The sequence below is a fragment of the Bombus impatiens genome, unplaced genomic scaffold, assembly GCF_000188095.3.
Source record: "Bombus impatiens unplaced genomic scaffold, BIMP_2.2 scf_0417, whole genome shotgun sequence".
In the NCBI taxonomy this organism is placed as follows: domain Eukaryota; kingdom Metazoa; phylum Arthropoda; class Insecta; order Hymenoptera; family Apidae; genus Bombus; species Bombus impatiens.
The window spans coordinates 388,624-415,456 of NT_176836.1; the positions used below are offsets into that span (position 1 = coordinate 388,624).

General features: G+C 34.5%; 2 protein-coding genes and 1 long non-coding RNA gene across 4 annotated transcripts; 1 reads left to right on the forward strand and 2 right to left on the reverse strand.

Moving 5' to 3' along the window:
- Positions 1-993: 993 nt before the first annotated feature.
- On the reverse strand, positions 994-9,726 carry LOC117151755. The gene is made up of 3 exons (XR_004461866.1): positions 9,712-9,726; positions 7,213-7,215; positions 994-2,004 (listed from the first exon to the last, which is right to left on the reverse strand). It is a non-coding gene; the product is annotated as an uncharacterized LOC117151755 (long non-coding RNA).
- A 3,085-nt stretch (positions 9,727-12,811) lies between these two features.
- On the forward strand, positions 12,812-15,041 carry LOC100744932. Its single transcript, XM_003490219.4, has 5 exons — positions 12,812-13,496; positions 13,573-13,681; positions 13,881-14,081; positions 14,158-14,367; positions 14,444-15,041. The coding sequence occupies exons 1-5, from the start codon at positions 13,345-13,347 to the stop codon at positions 14,498-14,500; spliced, it is 729 nt and encodes a 242-aa protein (XP_003490267.1). The 5' UTR covers positions 12,812-13,344; the 3' UTR covers positions 14,501-15,041.
- Positions 14,629-25,383, reverse strand: LOC100744810 (D-3-phosphoglycerate dehydrogenase). Of its 2 annotated transcripts, XM_003490218.4 has the most exons (7): positions 25,273-25,383; positions 23,497-23,637; positions 17,622-17,773; positions 16,396-16,748; positions 16,062-16,280; positions 15,535-15,972; positions 14,629-15,429 (listed from the first exon to the last, which is right to left on the reverse strand). In XM_003490218.4, exons 2-7 carry the CDS (start codon positions 23,629-23,631, stop codon positions 15,185-15,187), a joined length of 1,542 nt encoding a protein of 513 aa, XP_003490266.1. In that variant the 5' UTR covers positions 23,632-23,637; positions 25,273-25,383; the 3' UTR covers positions 14,629-15,184. The 2 variants fall into 2 exon arrangements, with proteins under 2 accessions (XP_003490266.1, XP_033177110.1); XM_033321219.1 differs by lacking the exons at positions 23,497-23,637; positions 25,273-25,383 and adding an exon at positions 18,164-18,280.
- Between the last annotated feature and the right edge of the window lie 1,450 nt (positions 25,384-26,833).

Below are 26,833 nucleotides of genomic sequence, written 5' to 3' on the forward strand. Positions count from 1 at the left end.
ACCGGCTTTCAATAATTTATCATTTTCTTTGCAGCATTCTTCGTTTTCGCAATTCTTTTTCAGTTGCAGAACCGGACCATTTTTCAGTCTCAAAGTGTAATCATTTTTTTTTTTTACTAGGTAACCGCGAATTATTTTAAACAATTCGTCTAAACAGCATTATACGGAACTCTCGCTATCATTTCCTTGTCTATTAAGAAAACGTAAGTAAATGGCCCAGGTTTCCTTATTTCTATCGCATTACTTTGCGTGTTGAATTTATTCTCTGATCTATTCTTTTTGTCAGTACGCTATTGAAACGGCGTGCAAGTTTATTTCTGTTCGAACAAAATTATGTTACTTTGTACGTTCTGTGTCCTTTCTTCTCCTTTTAGTTTCGTTAAACCGATCCAATTTACAACGGAACGATTACAATTCAGTGAGCGAGGAAAAAGTAAAAATTGTCCAACGATTGAGCTTCTTTTATCGTATCAATTTGCTAACGTGTTTGCTTAAAATGAAGAGTTTTATAGCATTTATTGAAATCTCAGAATTCATGGTATTTTTTATTATAAATGGAACAGGAAATATTCGTTAAAATATCGATGACAGTTTTTCGTTGAAATTTTACTGTAAAACATATAGAACAATTTTTTGTACATAATTGTACTACAATTGGTGCGAATGTAATTGTAATTTTTGAAGCGGCTCGAAAGAATTTTCTGTTGATGATATATTTTTTGTGATAATTTATTTATACTTGTGTAAAGTTAATATCGATATTTATAGCAAACCATACAAAATTCTAACATATCCGTTTTTTCTCCATAATTTATATGTAGAATTAACGTGCATTAATGTATTACGTACATATTGTTATAAAGCAATAATACGGTTAATTATCAATTACCGCTGCTACTAAATGTTAACGATGAAGAATTAATTTAATTTTTGGTATTTTCCTAGTAGTATTTTTTTCCTTTTAGAAATTTTGAACGACGATTTCAAAATCACTTTTTTTTATAAAATGTCTATTTTCTTATGCGTAATGGATATATTAACGAACAAGTAGTTTTTGTTAGTCGAAAGACGTATACGGTGATTGCAAAAGATATTCTACACCGCTGTATTTATTACGTTGCATTTATACACCAATTAATTATATCCATCTATAACAAATTTCCATACCATTTAATAATAATTTCATATGATTATAAAAATATGGAACTGAAACGTAGAATCTAATAAACAGGATGCTTCGTTTCGCATTCAATCAAATAATTTTCGGCTAAAGATAAGTACGTATGAATCTTGTAGCCACTGTATGTATGTACATAAATTACGATGAGCGGGTGAACAGGTGGTGCTATCGTGTAGAGAACATTATTTCAACGATGTACTTTGAACTTAGTGTTCTGACAATTTGTTAAAATTTGTTCATAAAAAGGTACCCCCCCCCCTACGAGCGTGCATATACGCAATTCCAAGATCATGCCATTTTTCGTAACGAACCGAATAGGAAAGTAGCAAGAATTTCGCCTTTTGCAAATTAGCAAGAACATAACGTGATCAGCGTAACATTTCGAAACGCTAACATGTGATGTCGAAACAAGACAGTATGTAACTGTGAACCGTCCCGTAAAATTTTTATTTGGCTATCGAGATTTCTACTACATATTTCCGATATACGCATCTTTCGTTAAAGCCTCTTAATATTCTTCTTTGAAAATGGTAAATAATTTCATTACTGAAACAGATGATACATAATTTTATTAACATCTATTACTCATCAAATGTAATGTTAATCATGTCTTATTTTTCTATTTCGTGCTACACTCTAAACGTTTACCTGTGTTTTATCGACAAACTTATAATGAGCAACGTGACACAAGTTTGGTAATATCGCTTGCGATATTTGTATGACAATCAATTTTATAAGGATACCTTATATAACCTTGTTTTCAGCATGCTGTCTATATTGTTTCTTGTCCTGTGATGACAGAGAAATAGCACAATGAAAATAATCTGAAACTTAATCGAATAAAAGTTTTATTAAATCAAACAAATATTTATTATGAATGTGAATGACTTTCTGTACATTTATTGGTTACGTTACGAATGCGCATTTTTATCGACATACATATCTGCATTGATGACTATAAATGCAGAGAAAACATTAGTTGTCTTTTTTCATTAGAAAAAGTCGAGATGAACGCGTGTAAGACTAAACCGGTGTATAATAATGTGCAACTATTTGGTGATAATCTAACGACTCCGTATTTATAAAAGCGAGTCTCGTATCTATTTGTTTGGAAAGATCGGGGAAAATGAAATAAGAGAAGACTTATCGTCGCCATGATGTTCAAAATCGAATTGAACGCTTACGATAATTACCTTATTTCCGAGATTTCCGAAGTATTACATGTATTTAAGAGTGTTCCATATCATCGTCTCTCCGAATATTCTCTTTCATTCTTCTTTCATTTTGTTCCTTGAAAATATTCATCGTTTCCTTGATAGTTTAGAGAAGAAAGGAAATATCAAGAATAATTTATAACATGATATTATTTGCTCAAAAAAAGCGCAATAGGAAATGGGAAAAAACAGGCCACGTGAAGTATAGCAGACAAAAATAACTATACTTGTGCCCTCTACGCATATATTTCTCTTTTCGTCGAACTATATTCCCGTTAAAAGTATTTCAACAAAGTATTTTAATCGGTGTACTTAATCGCAAAGATGAAATACACAAGTACGAATGGAAAGTGTAGTAATACTGTACATTCATATAATGGTGCAACATAAAAGAAATGAATATCCCTAGATTTAGCGATAAACGATATATCAATCGATACTAGCGACTATTAAAAGCTGCTTCGTTACTAGTGTGTAAATTTTTCAAAGTTTATCATCACATATGTACATGTATAATAATCTTTACATTTCATTTCTCTCATTTATTTGCTATCCAGTGAATTTCGCGAATCAACTTCGTTTCTGTCTAATCATTGGAATATTGAAAATTTTTTTTATAGTATTATTTTCTAGGGTTTAAAAATTTATTCTATTAATGCAAATCAGTTTATGTTCCAATTACCGGTATAAAAACGGCCTAGGAACGACAAAAACGGGTACAATTATGAACTATTTTCATTATTTACATCCTTTTTATTAAAACAAAAATGTTTCCAAAGTAGGACGTAACGTCATTGTCACCGTTTGATGGAAAATCCCTGAGAAGTGTTTCTTAAAAGCTTTTCGATAATGGATAAAAAAGAAATAAGCAAGGTACATATAATCAAGAAACTTGATATGAGATTTAATAGTTATTCCTCCTTTTCTTCGATTAATTTTAAATTTTCTTTTCTTTTTTTAGTTAGACATAAACAGTGATATTAATAAGAGATTCTAGTCTTGCTCGCTCTTGAAAACAAAGTAAAAGGAGACTTTCATTCGGTGGGACACCAAAAAGATGTTCTTGAGAAAAAAAATATTACGTTCGTAAATCGAAATTTACCGCGCTTGGAAGTTATGAAACATAGGTTATAGTATAACGAACCGTAGATTGTAATCGTGGGATGTCGAAAATGGTAAATCAAGAGTATTTACTTACGTTGAAAAAAAAAAATGAAAAATTGACAAAAAATATGTATAAAATCGCGGTAAATTTAAAATAAGACGAATAAGATTTAAACAGGCAGATTAGTTTTAAGAGATCACGAGAGATTTCTATTTAGAGAAATACTCTTAAGAGAAACTGTCAAATCGAAGAGACGAGAGATGTGATTTATCGATTAGAGACAATTCTAAAATGGAATCGAGAGAGAGAGAGATGAAATGGTACGAAGCTTTGTTGTAGCCTTGCTACGTTTCAAGCAACTCCACGAATGACGAATTAGAAATCGAAGCCTAAAAAGACGCGTTTTCACCGATACAACGCGATCAATTATGTGCGTATATTATTTAGGTTACCTCTAGATTACAGACAATCATTTCATCGACAGCTTAAGCGAGTTAACCTTGCGTACATACTCACGCGTTCAAATCATCGACATTTAATTCATATTTATGAATATAGGTTTGTCATCATCATCATTGTCCTATTTCGATTTTTCTTAATTTATATTAATTTTGTCTAATTCATTTTTCTAGTGTAGCATTATTTTCAAATATACCACATATATTTCAAAATGTCCTCAGAATAATTCAGTCCTATGTTAAGAGAACATCAAAATCATTAAAGAAGGATCTGAAGGTCTAAGAATGGAAAGTTACAAAAATAACATTTAGCCATTGTTTGACTAATGAGTGTAAGCACATAAATTTGAAAGAAATATTTCAAATTAAGTAAATAATAAGTACACTGATGAAGTGGTCTCAAGTTGCTTCAATTCAAGTAGCTTTATTATAGTATATACCTCTAATAATAATTCTTTAGTATATATAATAATAATTATCTAAGAATTCAATATATATATTGTACTAACAATATAAAGTCACGATATAAAGTTAGTAACTTAGTATAACTTAAACGAGGCATGACAGTATAAGTGTGATATAATAATATTTTATCATTTTCATCACTTCTTACATAAAGAAATGAATGTATTGGTGGAAAATATCATCGATGATTTAAACGCGTGACTAGACAGAGTGCCGAAAAAATTCGATATCGATGAAAGCATCGTCGAAATTATCGAAAATGTTGTGAAATGATCGTCGGTGACTTGAAGGTAACTTAAAATATTATTCGATGCAGAAATACTCGAGAATAATCGGTTAACGATTTAAAAAAGAAAGGAGAAAACGAGATGAAATGCCGCTTGTGAAACGGTATTTGAAAGTGTGTGCGCGTCTGTGACCACTGTACCTACACCGTTAGGCCTTACTTTAGAAAAATCATAAAGAATCGATACTATTTAAATATTTTTTCCAAGTGGGTAGCATTCATTGTAACTTGGCGTCATTTGAGCAACAATCAGAACGTAAAATAACAAGGAAGATTTTGCTTTGCCAACATCGAGGGAAAAATATCAAAGAAACGTATATTTGCTCTGTGTGTTTCAATACAAAGTAAGGTATTAAAAGAATGGCAAGGGACACGATTCAACTTAATCCATCATAAATTTCAATTCTTCCCAAACTGTTGAACCGTCCTTACGATCTTCATCACAACGCATTGTCCCGCGATTTGTTTCCTTCTGTGATTTTACACTCTTTATTGTGACTATATATCAAGTGCCAATATAGCAGGGAACAATAATAATCAAAAGAAGAAAACGGCAAACGTTTTTTCTACTTGTCGTGACTTTTATTTACGATCGACGTAAATCGTGTGATATCTTGGAATTTCGAAAAGACATCAAACTAGCGTAAATAGTTCATTTTAGGAGGTTAGGTATCTCGAAATGCACAAGCAATAATAATGACAGGAAACATGTAATTTTCTAAAATTCAAGATCAGTTTTACTTGAAAGAAATACATTTATTGTTTCATCGATTAATAATATAATAGTATTAGTTACATAATTAATTAATTGAACATGAAAAATCAATAATTTCTTAATAATAACTTTCTATATTTATCTGATATTCTGTAAATGTCTTAACATTTATGAACAGCTGATTTTAATATAGTAACACTCAATTTTAATATAGTAATATTATACGTTTGCTATGATAATAGTACAATTACCATGATACTTATTTCCAACGAATAAATTCTCGTCTTCTTGGAAGAGTGTGAAATTCGTTTCAACGAAAACTGTATCTCAATTGAACTATCGATTTCTAAATACAATCACACGCGAGATCAAACTAGAACATAATAGAAAAATCATCGGAAGTGCCGTAATATCGACTGAATGCATTATTTTTTTAACTAAAAAGACGCTCTTTCTATGAAGCATACAGTTGACGTATCGAAGGTGTCGATGAAAAATTTGACTTTTTTAATTTTTTTACCCGTGTGTCATTATCAAACTACGTAACAATTAAAAGGCTATAAGTAGATAGCGGATTTTTACGTAAATTCACAATTTTGGGAATATAACCAAAAAAATTAGAATCTCGGTAGAAGATTATTTTACCTATCAAGTATCATAGAAAGTATTATACTTTGGATATTTTACATATTTTTTCATATCACCTTTATTCTGTGCAATTTTGCACATACAAATTTCCTATAAACACAACAAAATCCGCAGTCTAGCTATGAAAAAAACATTTCTTACAATAAGAACTTATCATTGAATTTACAATTATATTTTTCCATAGTCGTGGAGGTAATAATTCATCTCCAAAATTTGAGACTGACTGAGAGCAGATTAATAATAAACTGCGAATATAAATATTTTTTTAGACTTTCCTGCTTGACAGCATTTCTCTGATGAAGAGGTGAAAACCACAGTTCGATTAGTAGAATCGTGTCCCTTGTTAAATTTCATAGCTCTCGACAAGGGGGGCAATCTTTTTCCCTGATAACTATTACAGTTACAGTTTCATCCTGTGTATTCTACGAGTTGTTTTTTCCAATTCGAAGATCCTTGGTGTTTGTTTCGTGATTTTACCGAATATATATTCGTTTTCGAAAGCTAACGAATCAAAGAAGACTTTCAGTATCATTGGAGATAACGTTAAATATCTATACGTAACTAACGACTAACGATTGTACAGGGTACTTGATACTTGTTTGAAATTTCATTTCATTCGCTTGTTCGGAACTCTAAAGTCTAAGAATTCCAATCATCGCTTTAATATCGATTATACTGATCGTGATTAGAGGTAAATAGAATAAAAATAATCATTCGTTTAACTGCCCGACTTTTATATTTCAACGAATCCCAATGAGTTTGAAAAGGAAAAAGAAGGTTTGATACTTCAAAAGACTATTACGACGACAGGTTACCTTTATTTCCTTATTCGCTCTTTTCTTTCAAATATTATTCTGAAGTCAGAAATTATTTGAAAATATTAAAGACACGAAGAATGATCTCTTTATCTTGATTATCACTGAAGAATATTAATCTATGTTCTATAATTTTTTCTAACATATTTTAAACGCTTAGTCGAATATTAATTAAGATAAGTATTTTTTTTTTTTTTCTAAAATTCTCTCTTTCGTATTGTTCGTGTATTAATAGATGGTTGAGGATTCGTGAATGATCACAGGAATACAATTAAACATAATTCCCGCTTAAATTATTTAATTATCACAATTTGATTGGATCTTACTCGCTAATTGCGTCAAGTTTTCCTTAATTCATACGATTCTCTTTGAAAATTATTATATTCCTGTAACATATGGTGTTTCCGTGTACAGCGATGAACGAAAATATTGACAGCAGAGGTCAGATTTTATGCTGTAGAATTCCATATAAATTTGTAAAACGTAAATTTTACTAGTATAAACTTTAAATACATATGTATATGGTAATTCAATATCATTAAAATACAGTTTACTTGTGAAAGATAACCAAATGTCCAAATACGATTTTGACATTTTAACGGCAATGTACATTTCATTGAGAAAAGGAAAGTTTCATTGAAGTAACAAGTAATAAATAAATATTATTTTATCCACGATTTACGAGTATTATAGGATTCAATTCCTCTGGCTTTTCTTGGTTGATCGAACCATTTCTGATTATTCCATATTATATTTATAACACTGATCCTCCACTCATCAAATCAATATACAGTGGAACTCCGTTTATTCTCACTTGGAGGACAAGCAGCAGTTTATATGTATAATTGGAGTTGACGTAACACCAAGAGCTCACCAACTACTTGTTATTTTGTGTTCACATAACAGGAGCTCGCGTTCGACTAAGTAAATTCAAGCAGCTAAAGTCCAGTTAACGAGTCGCATTAATTAAAATCTCTTTGAGATAAATGAAGTTCTACCGTATAATGATCGATCTAAACGTTCAAGCAATGGAACTGTAATTAATCATCGCGAAGGGTAAGCTGCGAGTGTGATTCCAAGATAAAAACGTCTCGATAGAAGAAATATTGTATTTCATGTTTCCTCCTTCCCTTCTTCCTCTCTCGCGACACGAGAAAGCTACGCGTTTATATCGTATAAACATACATACAGGGTGTTCCACCAGTGAAGCTATACTCGCAGGTTCTGGAACGGCCTGTATAAACAGGAGTTCATTTGACGAATTGGATTATTTCCTTCCAATCGGCTCGATTCGTTTATCCACGGGCATTTTCGCGATCTATAACGATGTTTGTGATACTAGATAATTTGTAATCTTATTATAATCAAACTAACCATCAGTTGTAAGCTTTTCTCCCTTCGCTTTCTTGCAAACTAGTCGAACGACAAATCGTGTACGAGGTTAGTTAACGTTTCACCGCGTGTATCTCGATTACGATGTATAATCGCCGTATCGATGTATAATGACCGTCAATATACATACACAGTATCGCGTGTGTAAATCGCGGAAATACGAACGATCAATGTGATTCGATCGCACGGTAGCGATTAAAATTCAGGTACCGTAATCGCGTTACGTTCTTTGTTTGAAGTGGTTGCAAGTAGCTTGCACGAACCTATTGCGAGGTTTCATATGTACGTAAGACGGAGAACGGGGAGAAGGTGTTCTTAAAAGTATTAAAAATCGGGGAAAGATAAAGTTAAAACGAGGGATAAGTGAATGGACAGTTTTGACGAAGGAACGAAGGAAAACGAAATAGAAGAACGACGGGAAACCAAAAACAGAAAATAGAGGAACAAAAAAAAAATCTTAGCTTATAAACATAGAGGACTGCAGAGAGTATTTTTTCTAGGAATGTTAGTGGACCAGCCAAACAAAAAAGAAAAATAAATAAAAAAAAAATAACAATCGAGGAGGACGATTGCGAGGGAGTAACACATACGGAGATATTTATTGAAGCGGGTAAGGGCGAAAGCATAAATGTGTTTCATAAGGTATGATGTATCTGAGAGAACAAAAAAAAAGTGTTTAATATCTATCCAAAGGATATAAAAAAATGCGAACGTAATTTCTATAAACTAACTCTAAAGTGACACGAGCATTCTCTGGTTTAAAGTTTATAAATCATTAAGAGACAAATATCAGATATTTTTTAATGGCGGTACAATTAATTGCTAGAAAAAAGATAATGAAAAAAAAGTAAAATAAAACGAAAACGAAAGAACTGCGTAACTTATTGGAAAACGCGTGTAATTCTCCCGGGCCATTCGAACATGGAGCAAAACTTTTGCAAATTAAAAACTGATTCGATAAAAAGAAGAGCAAGCAAATAAAGTAAACTAATAATAGTAGAGGTTAGGTAAGGGCATCGATAAGCTCGTATTTCTTGTTTCGATTAAACCGTATTTCCTATCTTTCATTTGCCGCATATGCCATACCTTGTAGGACACTCTGTACTCGTTACTATGCCGGTGTAGTGTCCTGGAAGGATGTCATACGTAGCAAACAATTTTCTTCTAACCTCTTTGATCACTTCTTCTATTGTGCAAATCTATTTCGTCCATTTTTGTATCTTCTTGCCGCTTCTTTATCTCTACCACTTCTCCTTTTTTCCGCTATAGCGTTTAGGTTTACTCTTCACAACGTTATCGCATTTCCTCCTTTTATCGCCTTTATCGTATTAAACGTTGCAATTAGACTACGGATTTTCACGTGTCCGTATGGCAAGTTGGTTAGTTGACAGTTCATAAAATTCAGAAAATCTTTTAACATGTGTCTGAGAAACGCATATTTCAAACGTCCCAACAACCCAACATCGAACAGACACGCTTATTTATTAGTCACTTAACTTGCTTGTCTCTGCCGGATACGTTATCGTTACAATACAAATTACACTACGGTGTAACAATATCACAATAGAAACAATTCTTCGCCTACAGTTCCATTCATCAAGATTCCTTTCGTTCTACTTATAGAAATACAAATTTCTATAAATATTCGCAGTCCGATTGCAACAAACTTTTCCTATGACGCATGCGGTCGTTTCTAAAAATGCAATAGAATAAATGGTCATGGATTAGGAGAACATTGTGAGTTATATGATAGTCTTCCAAAGTACCACACTTGCATAGCGCTGGACTCGCGCGCACACACGTCTGCCTGTAACGTGTGTGTGTCTGTGTGTGTGTGCGTGCGAGCGAATGAACGAAGAATAAAATAACAAAAAAATTAAAAAGCAAAAAAAGAAATCAACGGCTAGAACTAGCGAACTGCACGAAAGGAATTTCTCACCGACATCTCGGGCGAGGGTGGGGACAGGGGCGGGAACGGGGGTTTGCGTGATATCGACCGATATTCGAAAGAGATCGATGAGAAAGGAGCGATCATACAACGCGAAAACGATTGTCTAGTATTTAAAGAAAAAGGAGAAGACGAGGAAGAAGATGTAAGAAAAAAAGAAGATTCTCGATATCTGTAGTTCGTAATGTGTCTTAAGTTTTCCTTCCGAAGCTAGTAAGAAAGCCGAAAGAAAGAGAGACGTAAAACTCTTTTAAGAATGTAAAAAAAAAAGCAAGAAAATTCCTTTACGGATGTCGCGTATAGTAGAAGAAAAAAAGAAACGAAGTGAAAGAAAGAAAGAGCGTTAGGGGAAATATGTGGGGGAAAAAGCGATGCGATAATTAAAGAAGAAAAAAAAACAATAATATTATAAGCAACAAAAAGTGCTTTTATGAAATACAATATTATTTATACCATCCTGATGATATATAAATATATATCTATATATATATCTATATACACTATATGTATTCGAATTAGATTTATAAGATTATAAGAGATAAGATATGAATTCATGTACCGCGTAATAATACAAGGGTATAATAAATATCATATATGTATACATATAAACACATACATACGTGTACATGTAATGCACTAAGTGTAGGGGTATTACGAATAAACGAATAAATATGTATATGTATATGTATATATATATAGTTTATACATACGTATGTATTTATTTGTTTATTTGTATGAAAACTATCATATATAGATACGTACACACAAGTGCGCGCGCGTACACGCATGCACGCAACGGCACGCACGCACCCACGCCGCAAAAAACACCATTAAGAAGAAAATCTCAGATTACAACCAATATAATAATACTAATATTGTAATAATGCGTAGTATTATGTTATAATTAGTACTGTATTAAATAATAAAGGTTGTCCTACATGTGAACATACCAATTATTTATTCGTAACCCTGTCCGGAGATATCTATAATTACCTACGATATAATTTGAAATTTAATTAAGCTTTAATTTGAATTCTTACACATCGAAAAGAAACGCCTGAAAGACAAAGAATTAACACTTTCCTTCGAGGATACCATGACGATGAAACGTTATGAATAAAATTACTCAGTTACACAAATTATACAGAAAATTATGAATTGTATATAAAGTTGTACGATTATTGTAAACTTGCACATTCGATTGAATAAAACGACCTTATTTTGCAAATGGACAAAGTGTTTAATCATTAGTTATTTTAAAACCTTCTCATTATCCATATCCTTAAATACTTTCCAACTCTCATTAGTTTAAGTTATCAAAAATGGCGGAAGAGTTTGAAAAAATTGGTAAATATTGGTAAGTATTAAAAGAATAAAATAGTATAAGCGTCACGTCCCGCGTCCCGCACGTCCGTAGCGCGAAAGTAAAATTGATAATTTCTTTCAAATCAAGGTAATTTAAAACGTTTATTTGAAATCGTGTTTACAGTATTTGAAGAGAAAGGCAGTTAAACCTGCTAAAAGCTATATCTTGCGAAAACTTATCTAACTATGTTTTTATATTTACCTAACTATATTTTTATAACGATAGTAAGACAATTTAAATTGTAAACAAAGTCGGCAGTTTGAACAAACGTTGGGGATTTTCCCAAACATTTTCAAAAGGAAGACCCCGACGTTTTTTCATCTCTGACAGATATAAATAAATGTAGTGACTCAGAGAAATCGATAATTAATTACCGCTCGTCAACCGAATAATTACCATTCGAGGAGTTAGTTATCATTTTGTCAACCGAAGAATCATCATTTTGTTATACGAAGAATTACTATTTTGTCAACCGAAGAATTTTATATCCGTCAGTCTGTCAATCAATTGTCAATATTGAATTCGAGTAAGATTTGAATAAATCATTACATATTGTTAATTTACTTTCGAACAACCTTAATCCTCTCTCGTGCCAGTATTCCTGCACATAGCAAGTTAGCCGAAAGTTGGAACTTATTGCCAGTTGCATTAAACGTCAGTTAACGCTACCTTCTCGTCGGTAACTAAATAGAACGTAACAATAAGACGTAACTGAATCCCTTTGAAATTCTCAGAAAGGTTGAGGATTCCTGATGTTGCGCCAAAAGCAATCCTGTAACAGACAGAAGATAATATTAGTTTAACCTATCTTATAATGTAATAAATTAAATCTAAGAATATTATAACCTTTTCTGAATAATATTAATAAAAAAATTAATTTATTTGACTCCACAGAAATTGCTGAAATTAATTAACAGGTATCACGTTAGTGGTTTTATTTACTGAACAGAATTTGCAAATGTTTATTTATCTCTTTCGATGTTTAAATGGAATATAGGAGCAAAGTTCAGGATCTAATTAGGATGATATACGATTGCAAAAGAAACAGTGAAAAAATGGAACTAATTTATATATCTTTCTTCGTCGCACACTATACCCTAATCTTGCACGATCACACATTTCTCCTCTTACCTAACCTATGCGCGTTTCTCCCACCAAGAGCGCTGGAGACGAAGTGTGCTGATAATGCAGCCGTTCACCACGAGAGGTCCTTATTCTCAGTGTACATTTTTTGACAGGATTTCGCTTGACGATATCCCTACTAATCTCTCCTTCAGAATCACAGAAATAAAACTAATTTCAATTAATTCCTCGCTGTATTCCTTTTTTAATTTTACCACCTATCCATTGATCATTATTAGGATTATTAAGGTCGTTGAATTTGTGTCTTCACAATATATAAACATATTGGAAAATACAGGGTACAATTTAAAAAAAATATTGATGACCTTGAAATCCTGTAACGAAATGATCATGATCGTTGTATAGTGCGGAAATAATCGTTAATTATGAACATGTCACCAAGAGGAAAGATAATTTTAGAATTGTGTATGAAAATTAATAGTTTCCCGTCGCGCCTTTATTCAAATTGTTCCTAGATTAGTCGATCGGATGATACATGGAATCATTTATTTTGTTTAAAATACGTTTTGCATTATTGCATAAAACGAAGAGGTTAGTGTTAGTGACACCGAGTGTGGCAATGTTTTGACTAATAGCAGTGCAGTTACGCGTAGATCAGCCTTGCCAAAAATGATCAAGAAAAATGAGATTTTGTTTGTGTTTGCATCACTTTTAATAATTTTTTGCGAGCAAACGTCTTCAGAATGTAAACAATTAACGAGTTGCTCGTGCATGTTTCCAAACTGGCAAGGGTACAGTTTGATGCCGCTGGTTAATTCAAGGTCGGTGGATCGAATATCCTAACCTCTTCATATTTTGCTCGTTAACTTTTATCCGAAAAGAAATTTTTTCTTTTAGGTCTATAAATAGTACCGAACAGAATTGCGCTTTTTTCTTCCATCCTTGTACAAATAAGCGACTGTCGAACGATCAAATGAGCGAATGTTACAAAGGAGATGGGGCTTCTGTAAGGAAATGTTTAATGAATATGCTATGGAATTTTCTCGTTTGCTCTAATTCTATTATCGATGTCATTCAACGTACAACGATTCACGATAGTATTTGAATATTTTTAGAAAGCTTTTATGAACATATTGTACAAAACATTGTGAAAATTCATTGGTACTGTAATATGTAATGACACACTACTACTATCATGATTCCAGTTGTGCGCCACATGCAACAACAATACTTTTGTGCTGGGTAAAGCAGAGGAAACGAAGATAATTATAGAGAGTGACGAATCGAAACCACCTGTTTTTATGTTTCATCATGAGAACTATACAACAACAATAGCCCTGTCATGTTGTAGTTCATGTGAAACACACTTGTACGTGGAATCTCTCAATAAAACTCCTAATGAATATGTAAGTTTCAAATTTTTTAAAAGGAATAGACAGGTGTTTCTCCTAATTCTCTTAAACTCTTGCGTTTTTGTTTCAGCATCTACTCTTAACGTCTACTTATGCTTGTAAAACATTGATGCACTCTAAGGGCCTTTCCATTGGTTCTACATTACTTATTTATTTCTTTGTGATTTCTGGAATATACTTTATTGGTGGAGCACTAACTTTGAAGTTCTTGAGAGGTGCAACAGGTTGGGAAATGATGCCCAATCATAGCTTCTGGCAAAGTCTTCCTTCACTCGTTAAAGTAAGTTAATTAAGACACAATTTAGGTTTTTCTCCATTTGTTTACCCTTGCAAACAATTTAATATTATATTTACAGGATGGAATCACCTTCACTTTTAACTGTTGTCGTCTAGATAGCTACGAAAGAATATAAATTTACATTTTCTACGATTATATTTTAGTATGTTTCAAATGCAATGAAAATTCATAGATTATTGGAGAAAGTATTTAGTTGGCTTAGTTAGCAAACGGACACGTAAATAATTTTTTAGTTTACTGGTGTAGAATTGTCAATGACTGTATTTTCTAAGGTATATACATTTCTCATGCCTTCTTGGCCCATGTGTATGTGGATGTATTGTATTTATCCCATGAGAAATAATGCGCGCGGAGATTGTTGTAAATGCTGGTAATTTTGTGATACATGTAATATTTTATTAACGAGTACTAGCAATATAAAAATATAAATACTTGTGCGTATACATATAACGTATACACATACACACATGCACGTACGCACGCATACATATATATATATTTTTGTATATTTTTAGTTTTCAATACATGTGTAAGATTTATAAAGATTTTTAATTACATGTGATCATAGTACAGGTGTATTCACCAGAAACACAACTCATGTGTTTCTTTTTCCTACATTTTCGATTGGAGCAATAAATAATACGTATGCGAACAGAGTCGAACATTGTATTACCCTTATATCTGCATAGATATAATTAATCTATATTGATGTAACAAAAATGTAACTCGATTTGCGTGAAGCTGATTCATACCGAGTTTTAAAATACTGCGCTTTTCTCTTAATTGAACAACATGGGCTTTAGAAGGATTCGATGCTGTCAACACGTACGGAAACTTCTTGATCGGTTTGAATCACCATCCAGCTTCCGCTGGCGTTCAAGTTGCAAACGTTGATGCCTTTTGTAGAGAAAGCGTTCACAATTTTCGCCAGATCTTGGACGTTGTTGGTTTGATACAAGGAGACGTAGTTCCCCAGAGCGATTCCATTGCCGAATTGTGCATCATTCAGCGAGAGCAACAGTGGTTCATTGTTACGGACCGTTCCTGGATAAAATTGACAGAGAAATAGACCAAAACGATCGAAATAAATATACTGAGAACGTCAAGAATGATAATACATTGATAAAAAGTGTTTTATTCTCATCTTACCTTTGATCTGATGACCTTCAGCTTCAACAACGATTGCTTCCCCATCAGTCGATTCTTTGTGGTTTCCTTTAACATCAATGCCTATGTCCTCAGCTAATATAGGCGCACTTATCAAGTTCAAACCGTTCTTCGTTTGCCCTGATAAAATTCCAACGAGGACGGCTGTGTGGACGAATACTTTTTCTCGCATGCTGACATTACCAACTGTTTGGCTATGTACAATTACATTCAGTTTCCCTTTCAAGAACCGACCGATCAATTGACCCAACTTTTTCGATAGTTCGATCCACGATGCGTTCTCGTCTGACATGGCAGCGTGCAACATTGGTGCATTTACGATTCCGGTAACTGCATATTCTGTCGATTTACCAGACAATGCTAGAAATTGCTGGGCTATTTCTTCGGCCACTCGCTGCTGAGCTTCCTCGGTACTTGCTCCTGTAAGTCAACATTGAGTTACAACGAAGTTACTGGTAAAGATAAAAGATAACAGTTATTTGAAAAATATCATTGAAAAAGGTTATTACCTAAATGAGGAGTAGCGATGACCTTGGGATGTGCGATTAATTCAAGAGTGACAGGGTTTTTCGGTGGTTCTTCAATAAAGACGTCCAAAGCTGCTCCAGCGCAGTGATCCGACTTCAATGCATTCAGTAATGCTTCTTCGTCCACGATACCACCGCGAGCCACGTTTATAATACGTATTCCCTTTTTACACTTTGCCAAGGTCGTAGCGTTAATCAGATCTGAAACAAGGTGTATCTATTTGTAAATTAGTTAATAGAACGCGAATAGGTTATTTCTTCCAAATATTTCGTTCCGATACTGTAATGAAAATAACTGAGAAAAATTTCGAAGTACTTCTTGTCTGAGGAATAAGCGGCGTATGTATGGTGATGTAATCAGCTATGGGCCATATCTCATCTAAAGTGAGCTTCTCCACACCAATTTGGTTTGCGATTTCGCACGTGAGTAGAGGATCAAAGGCGATCACACGCATGCCATACGCTTGCATTCTCCGAGTCACTTCGCGACCGATTCGACCCATTCCGAGCACCGCAAGTGTCTTTCCAGATAACTCGAAACCGGAATACAATTTTCTGTCCCATCGTCCTTCTTTCAACGACTGAACCGCCTGAGGAACGTTACGTGCCAGACTAGAGATTAACGCGCACGTCAACTCGCAAGCGCTGATGCTGTTTCCACCGGGTGTACTGAAAAAAATGCATAATTGCTTAGCATTTTATTTAATACATCGTTGACCGAGCGATTTATAATATTTATTTGGAATATTTAATATTTCCAGACAAATTAGCCTTTGATGCAACATAATGTGCCACCTGAAATTTTATTGCACGAATTTGCCAAAATCATGTTCAACAATGTAAATCCTATATATGTTTACCACTTTGCATTTGTACAGGTTTGGTTATCTGCATCTTCAAAGTTGCTGAAAACAGTTTTTTTTTATATTTCAACGAACGTAATAATCAGGTGACAAAAACTTTCGAATGAAAGAGATAATATCGTAGATGTAAAGAATATCTATGAAATGAAACGTTTTTCAATCGTTAATTATTCTTGTAAAATTAAATCTACGAAGTTGAGAGTTGGTGAAAATCTAGCTTACGTCATTCTTAAAAAATGTGCCAAATTTCGTCGTTAAATATTTATTAGTTTTTGCAAAGTGTTATTTACAGTGTTAAGTAATATTTACTATTCCTCATACATGTTACCATATTTGCTACTCCCCATCACGTTGCTCGACCTTAGGTTTCGAGATATTCGCAAAAAAATACCCCAATCTTAACGCGCTACGTTTCATCCGATAGATATTTCCAATATCTGCAAGCTTTGTTCGAAGCTTTCTGTTTTTGTTCCTCAACATGATTTTAACAAATTCGAGCAATAAAATTTCAGGTATGTACCATCTTTAGCACAATGTGATCCCTCTTGTGGCTAATTTGTCTGGGTTATTATGCAAAAACTAACGTCCGTAGTTGAAATAATTGTTCTCGTCGTTCAATTATCGTGAGAGTTAACGAAGTTACAGTAACAGAACAGTAACAGAGAGTAAGCGGACATACTTTAACACGATGACTCCCTTTCTCGTGGCAGCTTGAAGATCGATGTTATCGACACCAGTGCCAGCCCGGCCGACCACGCGGAGCTTTGGACAACTAGCAAACACATCGTTGACCACCTTTGTCTCCGATCGCACGATCAATCCTTCGTGATTCTGTTTCATACGTATAATTATGTGAATAGTACATTACTTACAGCGACTGGCGAAAATATTAGTATACATTTAGACACTTTTTTATGTATTATATTATTATATAAGACATTTTGAAATTTCATTAGCACTGTAATGAGACACGGCTACCTTAACTGTTGGTCTAACCTGGAACGGATCTGAAAATGTATACAATAGAAGTTACAAGTCGTAAATACCGTCAAAATACTTGCATAGTTAATTGTTGTCACTACATCAACAAGCCACAGTATATAGCGAGACGATCTGTAGCGTTTACGATTACCAATCGTTCGCTAAGTGTATGTTTGCAATAAACGTTTTGTAATTTCTAATAAGCACGATAAAAGCATCGGCAAATCAAATGAAACTTACGATACGTCGATGAGAGGAGCTTTCTAGGGAAACCATTTCGACAAAATTTTAGTCCTATCATTAGGTTAGTTATTGACCTAAACATGATTTCTTTTACTGTATGGCGTTACTTATCTGTAAATATCTGGAAATTTTTCAAGACCTTGCGTCTGAAAATTTTTTCTTCAAGTTATTAAATTACGACACTTACGTTTTTACAGTAGAAACTGTCTATCATGTTTATTAACCGATAATTTTTTCAGATTTTTCGAAATGCTGCGTTATACATAAAAAAAAGAATTACCCGGGCATGTAACAGTGACCTATGTACAGATTTATATAACTGATATAACGTGCACATCGTCTGAGTATTATCATCGCATGCAATTCTAAGTAGCTTTATTTTTATTAAACGAATGAATTTTAAACTGTTCTACCTTTTACTAATCGCTGTCGATCGCAGTATTTGCTCAACTATTAGCTCAACGGTGAAGATTTAGCTGAGTATCGTGTATACCTCATAACGTGTGCGTAGCGTGTATGTAGCATGCGACGAATAACGAATTATCGTAACGATATGCCAGCAACACTCGATAGGTAGCGCGACTGCCGTTTGCACATTCGCATCAAACTGTTCTTTTTATTCTCGTGCAGCCATGTATTATTATCTTGTTTTTTCAAGTAACGCGAGTTTATATTGCTTTCTGAATTCATTATTTCTGCCAAGTGTAGCATTGCCTGAAATATTTGGTAGGACCCGGTAAGAATAAATCGTTATTTCAAGAAAAGTAACAATATAGTACAATTTCAAGCGAGATGCCGACATATTCACAGCAAAATCTACAACTTCCATACAGAGTACATATCAAACTCAATTGGCTGCTCGGGAATAAAAGGGCATTTTACATGCTCATATATCGTTGCAATAACCTATTGTTTATCGCACGTTAGATACATGGCACGCATTATAAAATCAGACAGCGATAAAGATTAGCAAAAAGTATATTCACTCGTTTAATAAAAATAGAACTATTTAGAATTGCATATAATACTCGTACGATATGCACGTTACATTAATTATATAAATATATGAGTAAATATATGTATATGTCGGAGATGAAAGGACGCCGGAGCCGTCCCTCTGGAACTTCGGGAAAATCCGTAAAATTGCAATTAAAGTTTACAGTCGTAATTAAACAATTTGCCGTCATCCTGCCCAATTGTACTTGTTTCCGATTTGTGATAATAAACTTGGGCTCAATGCGACCATCAGTCGCCGAACGTAGCCGCGGTCAACGGGACGGGCGTTCCGTCCAACAAAGGCGCAGAGTTACAGTATGACCCTCATTAAAAGAAACACCCATAGAGGTCCCTTCGGACAACGAATACCAGATGTGGAGGCACGTACACAGCACAAGCCCAGCCAGCTTGGAGACCCGCTATAAAACCTGGGTTTTCGGCAATTAAGATTTTTGCAAACGGACAGGCAGCTTTTGTCCCAAATCGACCAATCGACAGCGACGCCGATCGGAGGAGCTGGCGTACCTAGATACACTACCAGAGGTTGTCTCGGTGGTGACGTTGGGACGAACATTCATTCCTTCGGGAGATCTCATCGACGAAGGGACCAACGACCCTTGATCCGCGAGTAGTACACGTTCGAGTCAGTGTCAGTCTATCTCTCCTCCCGTTGACCGCGGATTCGTTACCGGACCTGAGACCAACGTCGCTCACATCGCAAATGCCCCATCACCGCTGTTGATTGTCGAGTCAGTAGTGATCCTACTCTTAGCATCAGGCCGCGTCTTCGTTATCACACAACGATGGCCAACTCCAAGGGAGGTCTATGAAACGCCCACAACCCTGTTCCTGACTCTTCTCCGACATATAAATGTAGTATCGTGGACGAAAAGCCTAAGAGATATCGGGCGAACCATGAACAATGTCGCGAGAGCCGAGGCGCCGTCGGGCCCATCAATGTGTCATCGGTCTTTTCAAGTACATAGTTTCGTAGAAAAGACCTACGTGGCCTTGGCCACTAGCGTCTGCGGAGCACGTGTGCGGTGGGCCTGGTAAGGCACAATAGAATGCTACAACGGCTAGAGTCGAGAAGCAGCGTGCGGAGTCGAGAGGCAGAGCTTGCGAGTGGCGTTACCGAGAGAGTGTTGATTGCATTTTGTGAAAGTCGAGTCGTATTCTAATCATTTAGTTGTGCTGCTTTCTGTACGTTTGGCGTGAATAGTTCAGGTTGAACAACAATCGTCTTTTCTGTCCAATTAACATCTGTATCATCCATTCCTTTGTAAACATATCATATCACGATATTACAGGTATGTACAATAGCTCCAGCGGTACAGCCCCATGCAATGCCTCGGGAATTTCCGTTTGAAAGTTCTGAGCTGGCTTGTTGTGGAGAGCTAAAAGCTACTATTTCGAAAAATCTGAGAAAATTAATAAACACGACAGACTGTACCTGTCTTCTGCTGTAAAAACGTAAATGTCATCATTTAATAATTTCGATAAGAAAATTGGCATTTTCAAACTTTTCCTAATTTCCCAAGAATTGGTGTTATGCGTATTCAGCTATGCTGTTATAATCACGACAGTCGTGTCTCGTTATAGCGCTAACGAGATCTCAAAAGATTTCCCATAATGCACACGATATATCGATGAAAAAAAAATTGTGTGACAAGCGTTCGAATATTCTCGCGAACCACTGTAAATGCGCTCTTCACGCTCGTCCTGATAATGATAAGCAGTGGCGGATTCAGGTGCCTTTCGCAAGTATGTTTTTCAAGCTTCCTCTACGAGATCTAAATTTGCTTGTAATTTATATTTTAATATCTTTGATACCATAACTTAAATAATCTAATTCGCGTTATGTAGTTAAATTAATTAGATTAATTAGCAAGTTGTTGAGAATGTGGCATTTTTATATTTTGTTGCTCTTGGGGATTCGCCATTGATAATGGCCTGTCGGGAGCTATCACGGAAATTGCATGTCTACGGGCGCACAATAGGAGAGAGGACTCGGCCGACACAGATAAGTACAACGACCCATGTAGCTAAACCGGTATTCACGTTTGTCGACCGAACTGGATCTAGCCGGTTGCACCGACTTCGATGTACGCGGCAATTGATCGAGATTAAAGAAAAGAAAGAGGGACGCGAGAACGGGAATAAAGCGGTTTACACACGCTGAAATACGTCTGCGATAGTTCGATAACATCGACGTTTCATGAAACCGCGTAAAGTGGAACTCACAATCAGTGCAGTGAAACGAAACTTTACAAACACTACTTATGGCTTCATTAACTTAGATAAAACAATAACTTCACTTTTCTTTCATTTGGGGATTAAATTCAATCATAATTAGCGATTAACACAATTTTTTTCCATTGCATATACTGCTATGGAGTTTTTGAAAAAGTAGTCACAAGCTTTCTGTACGAAAAAACTAATTACTTGGGAAAATCGTTCTTCTGGAAAAGCGATGGATATATCTGGATTATATCAACTCTCGGCGATTAAATTCAGTTATTTGAACGTGAACTCGGATTTTACGTACTCTAGCTGTGAATATGAATGTTTGTTTCCCGGGCGAGTTCGGATAAATGAAGTTCCATCGTAGTTTGTAATCTGATACCTATATTCCAATACTATTGCTATTATCAATAATGTAAGCTATTATTAAACTCTATTGAACTATTATTAAATTTCGCATAAATGTATGAATATTCGCAATCTACCAATAAACATATTATGATGCTCAATCCTTAAAACTGAAAATTCGGCATTAATGTCACGTTTTACGCCTATTTGAAACTTCTTTACATCAGTATGGGACCTTGCTCGCTGATTAAGATGGAAGATTCTCTTGCTATTGCTAGATGATTCAATTTTGTTAGTCGTGTTGCATATTATACCCTTGTTTAGATACAACCGGGGCACGGCAACCATATCTCTCTTTGATGACAAATTACACGTATAAACAATCGTGTTTGTAATATCGGTTATCGGTTAGAGTGTAGTCGTTGACACCTTCTGAAGAGAATTACCCTGTGTAAATCTATCGACGAATAAGGAATACTATAAGCTGCATCTAATTGTGACGAGAATTTTACACGTTACTACTTCCACCAGATTAATTGTACGTGAACTATGATATGATTAATCTGTTTCCATTCTACTGCCTTTCAAATGTATGCCTTATGTGAGAAGAATCCATCAAAAGTTCGACACAGTAATAGTGGACAAATATTTTTGGTAATTATCTAACCCACCTTTTCGATTTCAAGAATTTTTTCAATATGTTGTAGAAATGAACTTTTTGAACAACTCTATTCTTTACATGAAACCGACCTTTGGCCTTAGTTCCCGAGATATTTGCGAAAAACTGCCCGTACCAATATAATATATTTTGCCTATAATTAATTGTACACCCGTTACAACACGACACGGTGGGCGGATAAAATAGCATCTAACTCAAATCTAACAAAAAATGTGCTAATAATGTGTCTATATGTGACACGGTAACAAACATAGCTGACACGTTTGCCGCCTCGCTTTCCGTTTATATAAGCTACAAACAAAACACAAGGATCAGGTTTGGATTAAGCGTCATTTTATCCGGTCGTTTATTTATTAATAACTCGGAAACTAAGATCGAGCGGCGGTTTCATGTGTAGAAAAGAGTTGTATTCAATAATCATCGAACTCGGTGAGGTGGCTGAGATATTGATATTTACCATATTTCTTTCATTTTGTGTACGTTGAAAAATGATGACATACTAGACAGAACATTTTAATTAGGAAAAGCAGAATCAATACCAGTTTACGCATCTTGTTACAACCTGAGTCAGGAGAAATCTCTATGCATGCGTCGCCATATTACAACGTGCGCAGTCGACTGTGTACGCAGCATAGGGGGAAAGTGCAGCTAAGCCTAATCGTCACTAAATCGAAATGGCGTAAACCGGTTTCTCCATTCGAAGCAAGATAGAAATGTACATTACCGTGTACTTGCATTTGCGAAAAAGCAATAATATAATCGAAGGTGGATGAAAATTGGTTCTGCGAACAGTTGCCTTATAACAGTGCTAAGAAAATTGTTAATGCCTCATATAACGCACGTAATACATTCACAAAACGGGGTTACGAGTGTTTGACTGTATTCGTAACGTTATGTCGAAAATATCAACTTTTTGATCGGATTGCACCAGATGCTAAATATTTATACGCATTAGTGTAAGTAGAAAGTAAGTATATAGATCGATTGTGACAATTTCATCGCGTCTATGTACAGAAAACAAGAGAAAGAAAGAAAGTTTCGATTAATGAAAGATTGTGTATACCTGAAGCTCTTTTATTAGTTCCTCCTTTGATAGCTTGTATTTAGTGGTGACTGGAATACCGTGGCGCACAAGCAGTTCGCTGCAACACGCATCCACAGGATCGCTTATGAGAACGCTTCCGAGTGTGCTGAACATGTTATCCTTGAACAAACAAACAGAACCCCTGAGTGTATTTCTGCCATGTAGATTTCCATTAGATATAGCTAACCTACGTTCGTGTTCTGCACGATTTCAATAGCTTGTGTTCGATATACAGAGTGGTTGCATAATAATAGTACAATAGTGCTCGTTTAGCTCGTCAACGTGTTCACTGTCACGGTAGTCGTCGATGACCTATGTTTCTTCTTTACTAAATTTTTTATACACTTATGGACTAGAAAATTTTCAACAATGTGAATCACCTAGATAACATTGCCAGACAAAAGTGCGTAAATTTATTTTATTTCGATTAATATACGCTTTTACATTCAAATTGTTCGCGAACTACGAAATGCCCGTAAAATTCCACTTGTTACTGAATGCGATGAATTTGATTCCCGTGAAATGAGAATTAACCAACAGTTATTATTTACGTACTCTTTAAAACAGAAAAACTTTTTTAAGTTTGGACGGAACAACTTGAGATTTTTTGACAAGTTAGAAAAATTAGTTTATTCGACGACGTATAAAAATAGTAAAAGTCACTATTTAGAACTTTTTTATCTGAGCCTGTAATGAAAATTCAAATAATACGTTTTCTAGACTTACCTCGGTCATATACAGTTTTATATAGAAATCGATTGATGCAGAAACAAGCGACAGGTATCAAAAAATGTATCAAGACTCATTATAATTTATTATAGGCCGAAAGTCAGTTTCAACCATTTGTAGATCATAGCAACGTTAACGGTTTTCGATAATTACATAAATCTACACAAACAAATATAATTACATAAATCTACAAAACATATTATTTAAATCCTCATTACAGGCTCAAAGAAAAAAGTTGTGAACAGTGACAGTTGCTTTTTTGCACGTTGTCTAGTAAATTAATTTTTCTAACGCCTCAAAAAGACTCAAGACTTTGATCCAATTTAAAGAAAGTTATCTTGTTTTAAAAAGTTATGAGAGTGACTACATGTAAACGTCCGCGTTGAAAGTATGGATAGAAAATTTTGCATTCACGGAAACTATGAATATAGAACGGATTAGCAGAGGTAAATATTAAAGGTCGCTACATATCATACGGCACGGAACGTCACGTGACTCCAACATAACTTATAGGTCGGTGGCATTCAATAATAGTATAAACGAGGTATTAGAAGACGTGTTTTAATATCTTATCATGCCGATACCGGTGCCGTTTTGTAAGTAACGTGCTTACACTGGTTCCTATCATACAATATAAACATCCGTATTTGAAAATGTGTTTCTGAATCGAATGGTTCCATAAACGTACCGTCTTTCAACAGATGATATAACAGTAGCTATAAAATATATTCACACATAGTTTTATTTATTGTAGCATTTACATACTAATTAACTAAATTGAAGTATATTAAATGTCATGTCATTTAATATTATTTTCGTATGAATACAAAAGTTATATACTATGAAAACAATAAAAAATTGTGCTATTGGAGAATAAGTTTATGTGCCAATATCTTCGTATTATTTAGTAGTATTACATTTTTATATGATTACAAAAATTTGGTACTAGGAACATGAAGTATAGAATCCGACAAAAAATATGTACAAATAATGCATTCAACGTTGATTTGATTGACAGATACATACCTTGTAGAACGTCTTTCAGTGTCTTCGAATGTCGTGAAGACTCGTTGAAAACGTAAACTGCCCGTCTGACGATTCAACTGTAAACTGCCTGTTCCTTGGCGATTTATCTTCTTATAGGGGTCTCCCCACTCCCCAATCGCTCGAAACTCGAGCGTCTACCGTCGCTCTTACTCATTATTTACCGGATTATTGCTCTGCATCAAAAAGCAAATACTGTGTCGGAAAAATCGCGAAACTATTTTGTGTTCTACCTATTTGTTATTGGATTATTTATTTTGATTCTTGGTGATTCACGAGTGAATTTTGGATTATGTTTGGCTCACCAAAGGAATGAGTAACTTATTTTGAAGATTATTGTGTACGTACGTAAAAGGTATTATACAAATTTATTGAGATTTTTTGGCAATTACATTATTTTTATATTTTTATAAACATAACCTAGGAAATAGAATCACAAAAAGTACTTGCATAAAAAGTAATAGAAATAACAGGAAATATTTCGCATTTTTGTGAACATAACCTAAAAAATAGAATCTTAAATACGTGAATATATACAAAATGCATATGATATAGAAAAATATAGATAAATATGAAGCGAAAGTAGTAATATAGTTGTAATATGCAATAGTAAAACAAATCTCTATTTACGGTTTTCTATAAACGTACAAATTACTTAAACTACAATATTTAGCGTACAAATCACAAATCTACTTAAAGTTCTCCAAAAATACATAAACACTCGCAATCTAGTGATCAGAAAATGCGATGGGGAAAAAAAATTCTATTGTTTATCTCTTTTAATATCGTTCTGAGAATGAAAGAAGAATATTTTTGCGTACAGGCGCATGATACACGACGACGGTTACTGCAAAATATATTTTCCATTTCGGGGTCATCTAATGCTACGTGATGCAACGCCTGCTGGGGGTCTGATTTTGCAATAATTATTACGCTGCTATCGCCAACTCTGGATCCGTTCGAACTCTCGTTTATTTCTTCTTGATATGTTCGTCTCCTTCGACAGATAAATCGAGCATATTGCAGCCCCGGAGCACCACGCGGTGCAACGTCCTGTTTACAACTTTGCCGAACTTTGATCACGAAAGAATTTAAAAGCTTGTAGACACCTATTGTGAACAGACACACGTTGGTTCACGAAGATAGTCGAACACTCGCAGGTTACACGAACACAACCAACCTTCGCCAATACAGAAAAAGTTTATGTGCCAGGAGACTAAAGTGACAATTTATAATCAGGAAACTGCATTTAAACTTTTCTGCATTTATAGGACATTTGCAGGCGAAAAATCGTGCAGAATACACGTAATATGAAAAAATATATAAAATATTCAAAATATATATATATACATAGCTTTCTATAATACTTGACAGGTAAAACAGATTTTTACCAAGATTCTACGCTTTTAATTATATGCCCGAAAATATGAATTTATGATCTAGTAAATAATTTTTCTTAAGATTATTTATTAATCTCACGATCATCGATGGATGAGAACAAAGCTGAAAGGTATCTTTATTGAAAGAGGATCGCCCATTACCC

Excerpts from the sequence above, each read along its gene's own strand:
- LOC100744810 (XM_003490218.4), bottom strand. The coding sequence starts at position 23,631 with ATGTTCAGCACACTCGGAAGCGTTCTCATAAGCGATCCTGTGGATGCG. Across the intron at positions 16,281-16,395 it reads GCTTATTCCTCAGACAAGAA|ATCTGATTAACGCTACGACC; the intron begins GTACTTCGAAAT and ends ACCTTGTTTCAG. Across the intron at positions 15,973-16,061 it reads CATCGCTACTCCTCATTTAG|GAGCAAGTACCGAGGAAGCT; the intron begins GTAATAACCTTT and ends GTTGACTTACAG.
- LOC100744932 (XM_003490219.4), top strand. The coding sequence starts at position 13,345 with ATGATCAAGAAAAATGAGATTTTGTTTGTGTTTGCATCACTTTTAATA. Across the intron at positions 13,682-13,880 it reads ACAAAGGAGATGGGGCTTCT|TTGTGCGCCACATGCAACAA; the intron begins GTAAGGAAATGT and ends TCATGATTCCAG. Across the intron at positions 14,368-14,443 it reads GTCTTCCTTCACTCGTTAAA|GATGGAATCACCTTCACTTT; the intron begins GTAAGTTAATTA and ends TTATATTTACAG.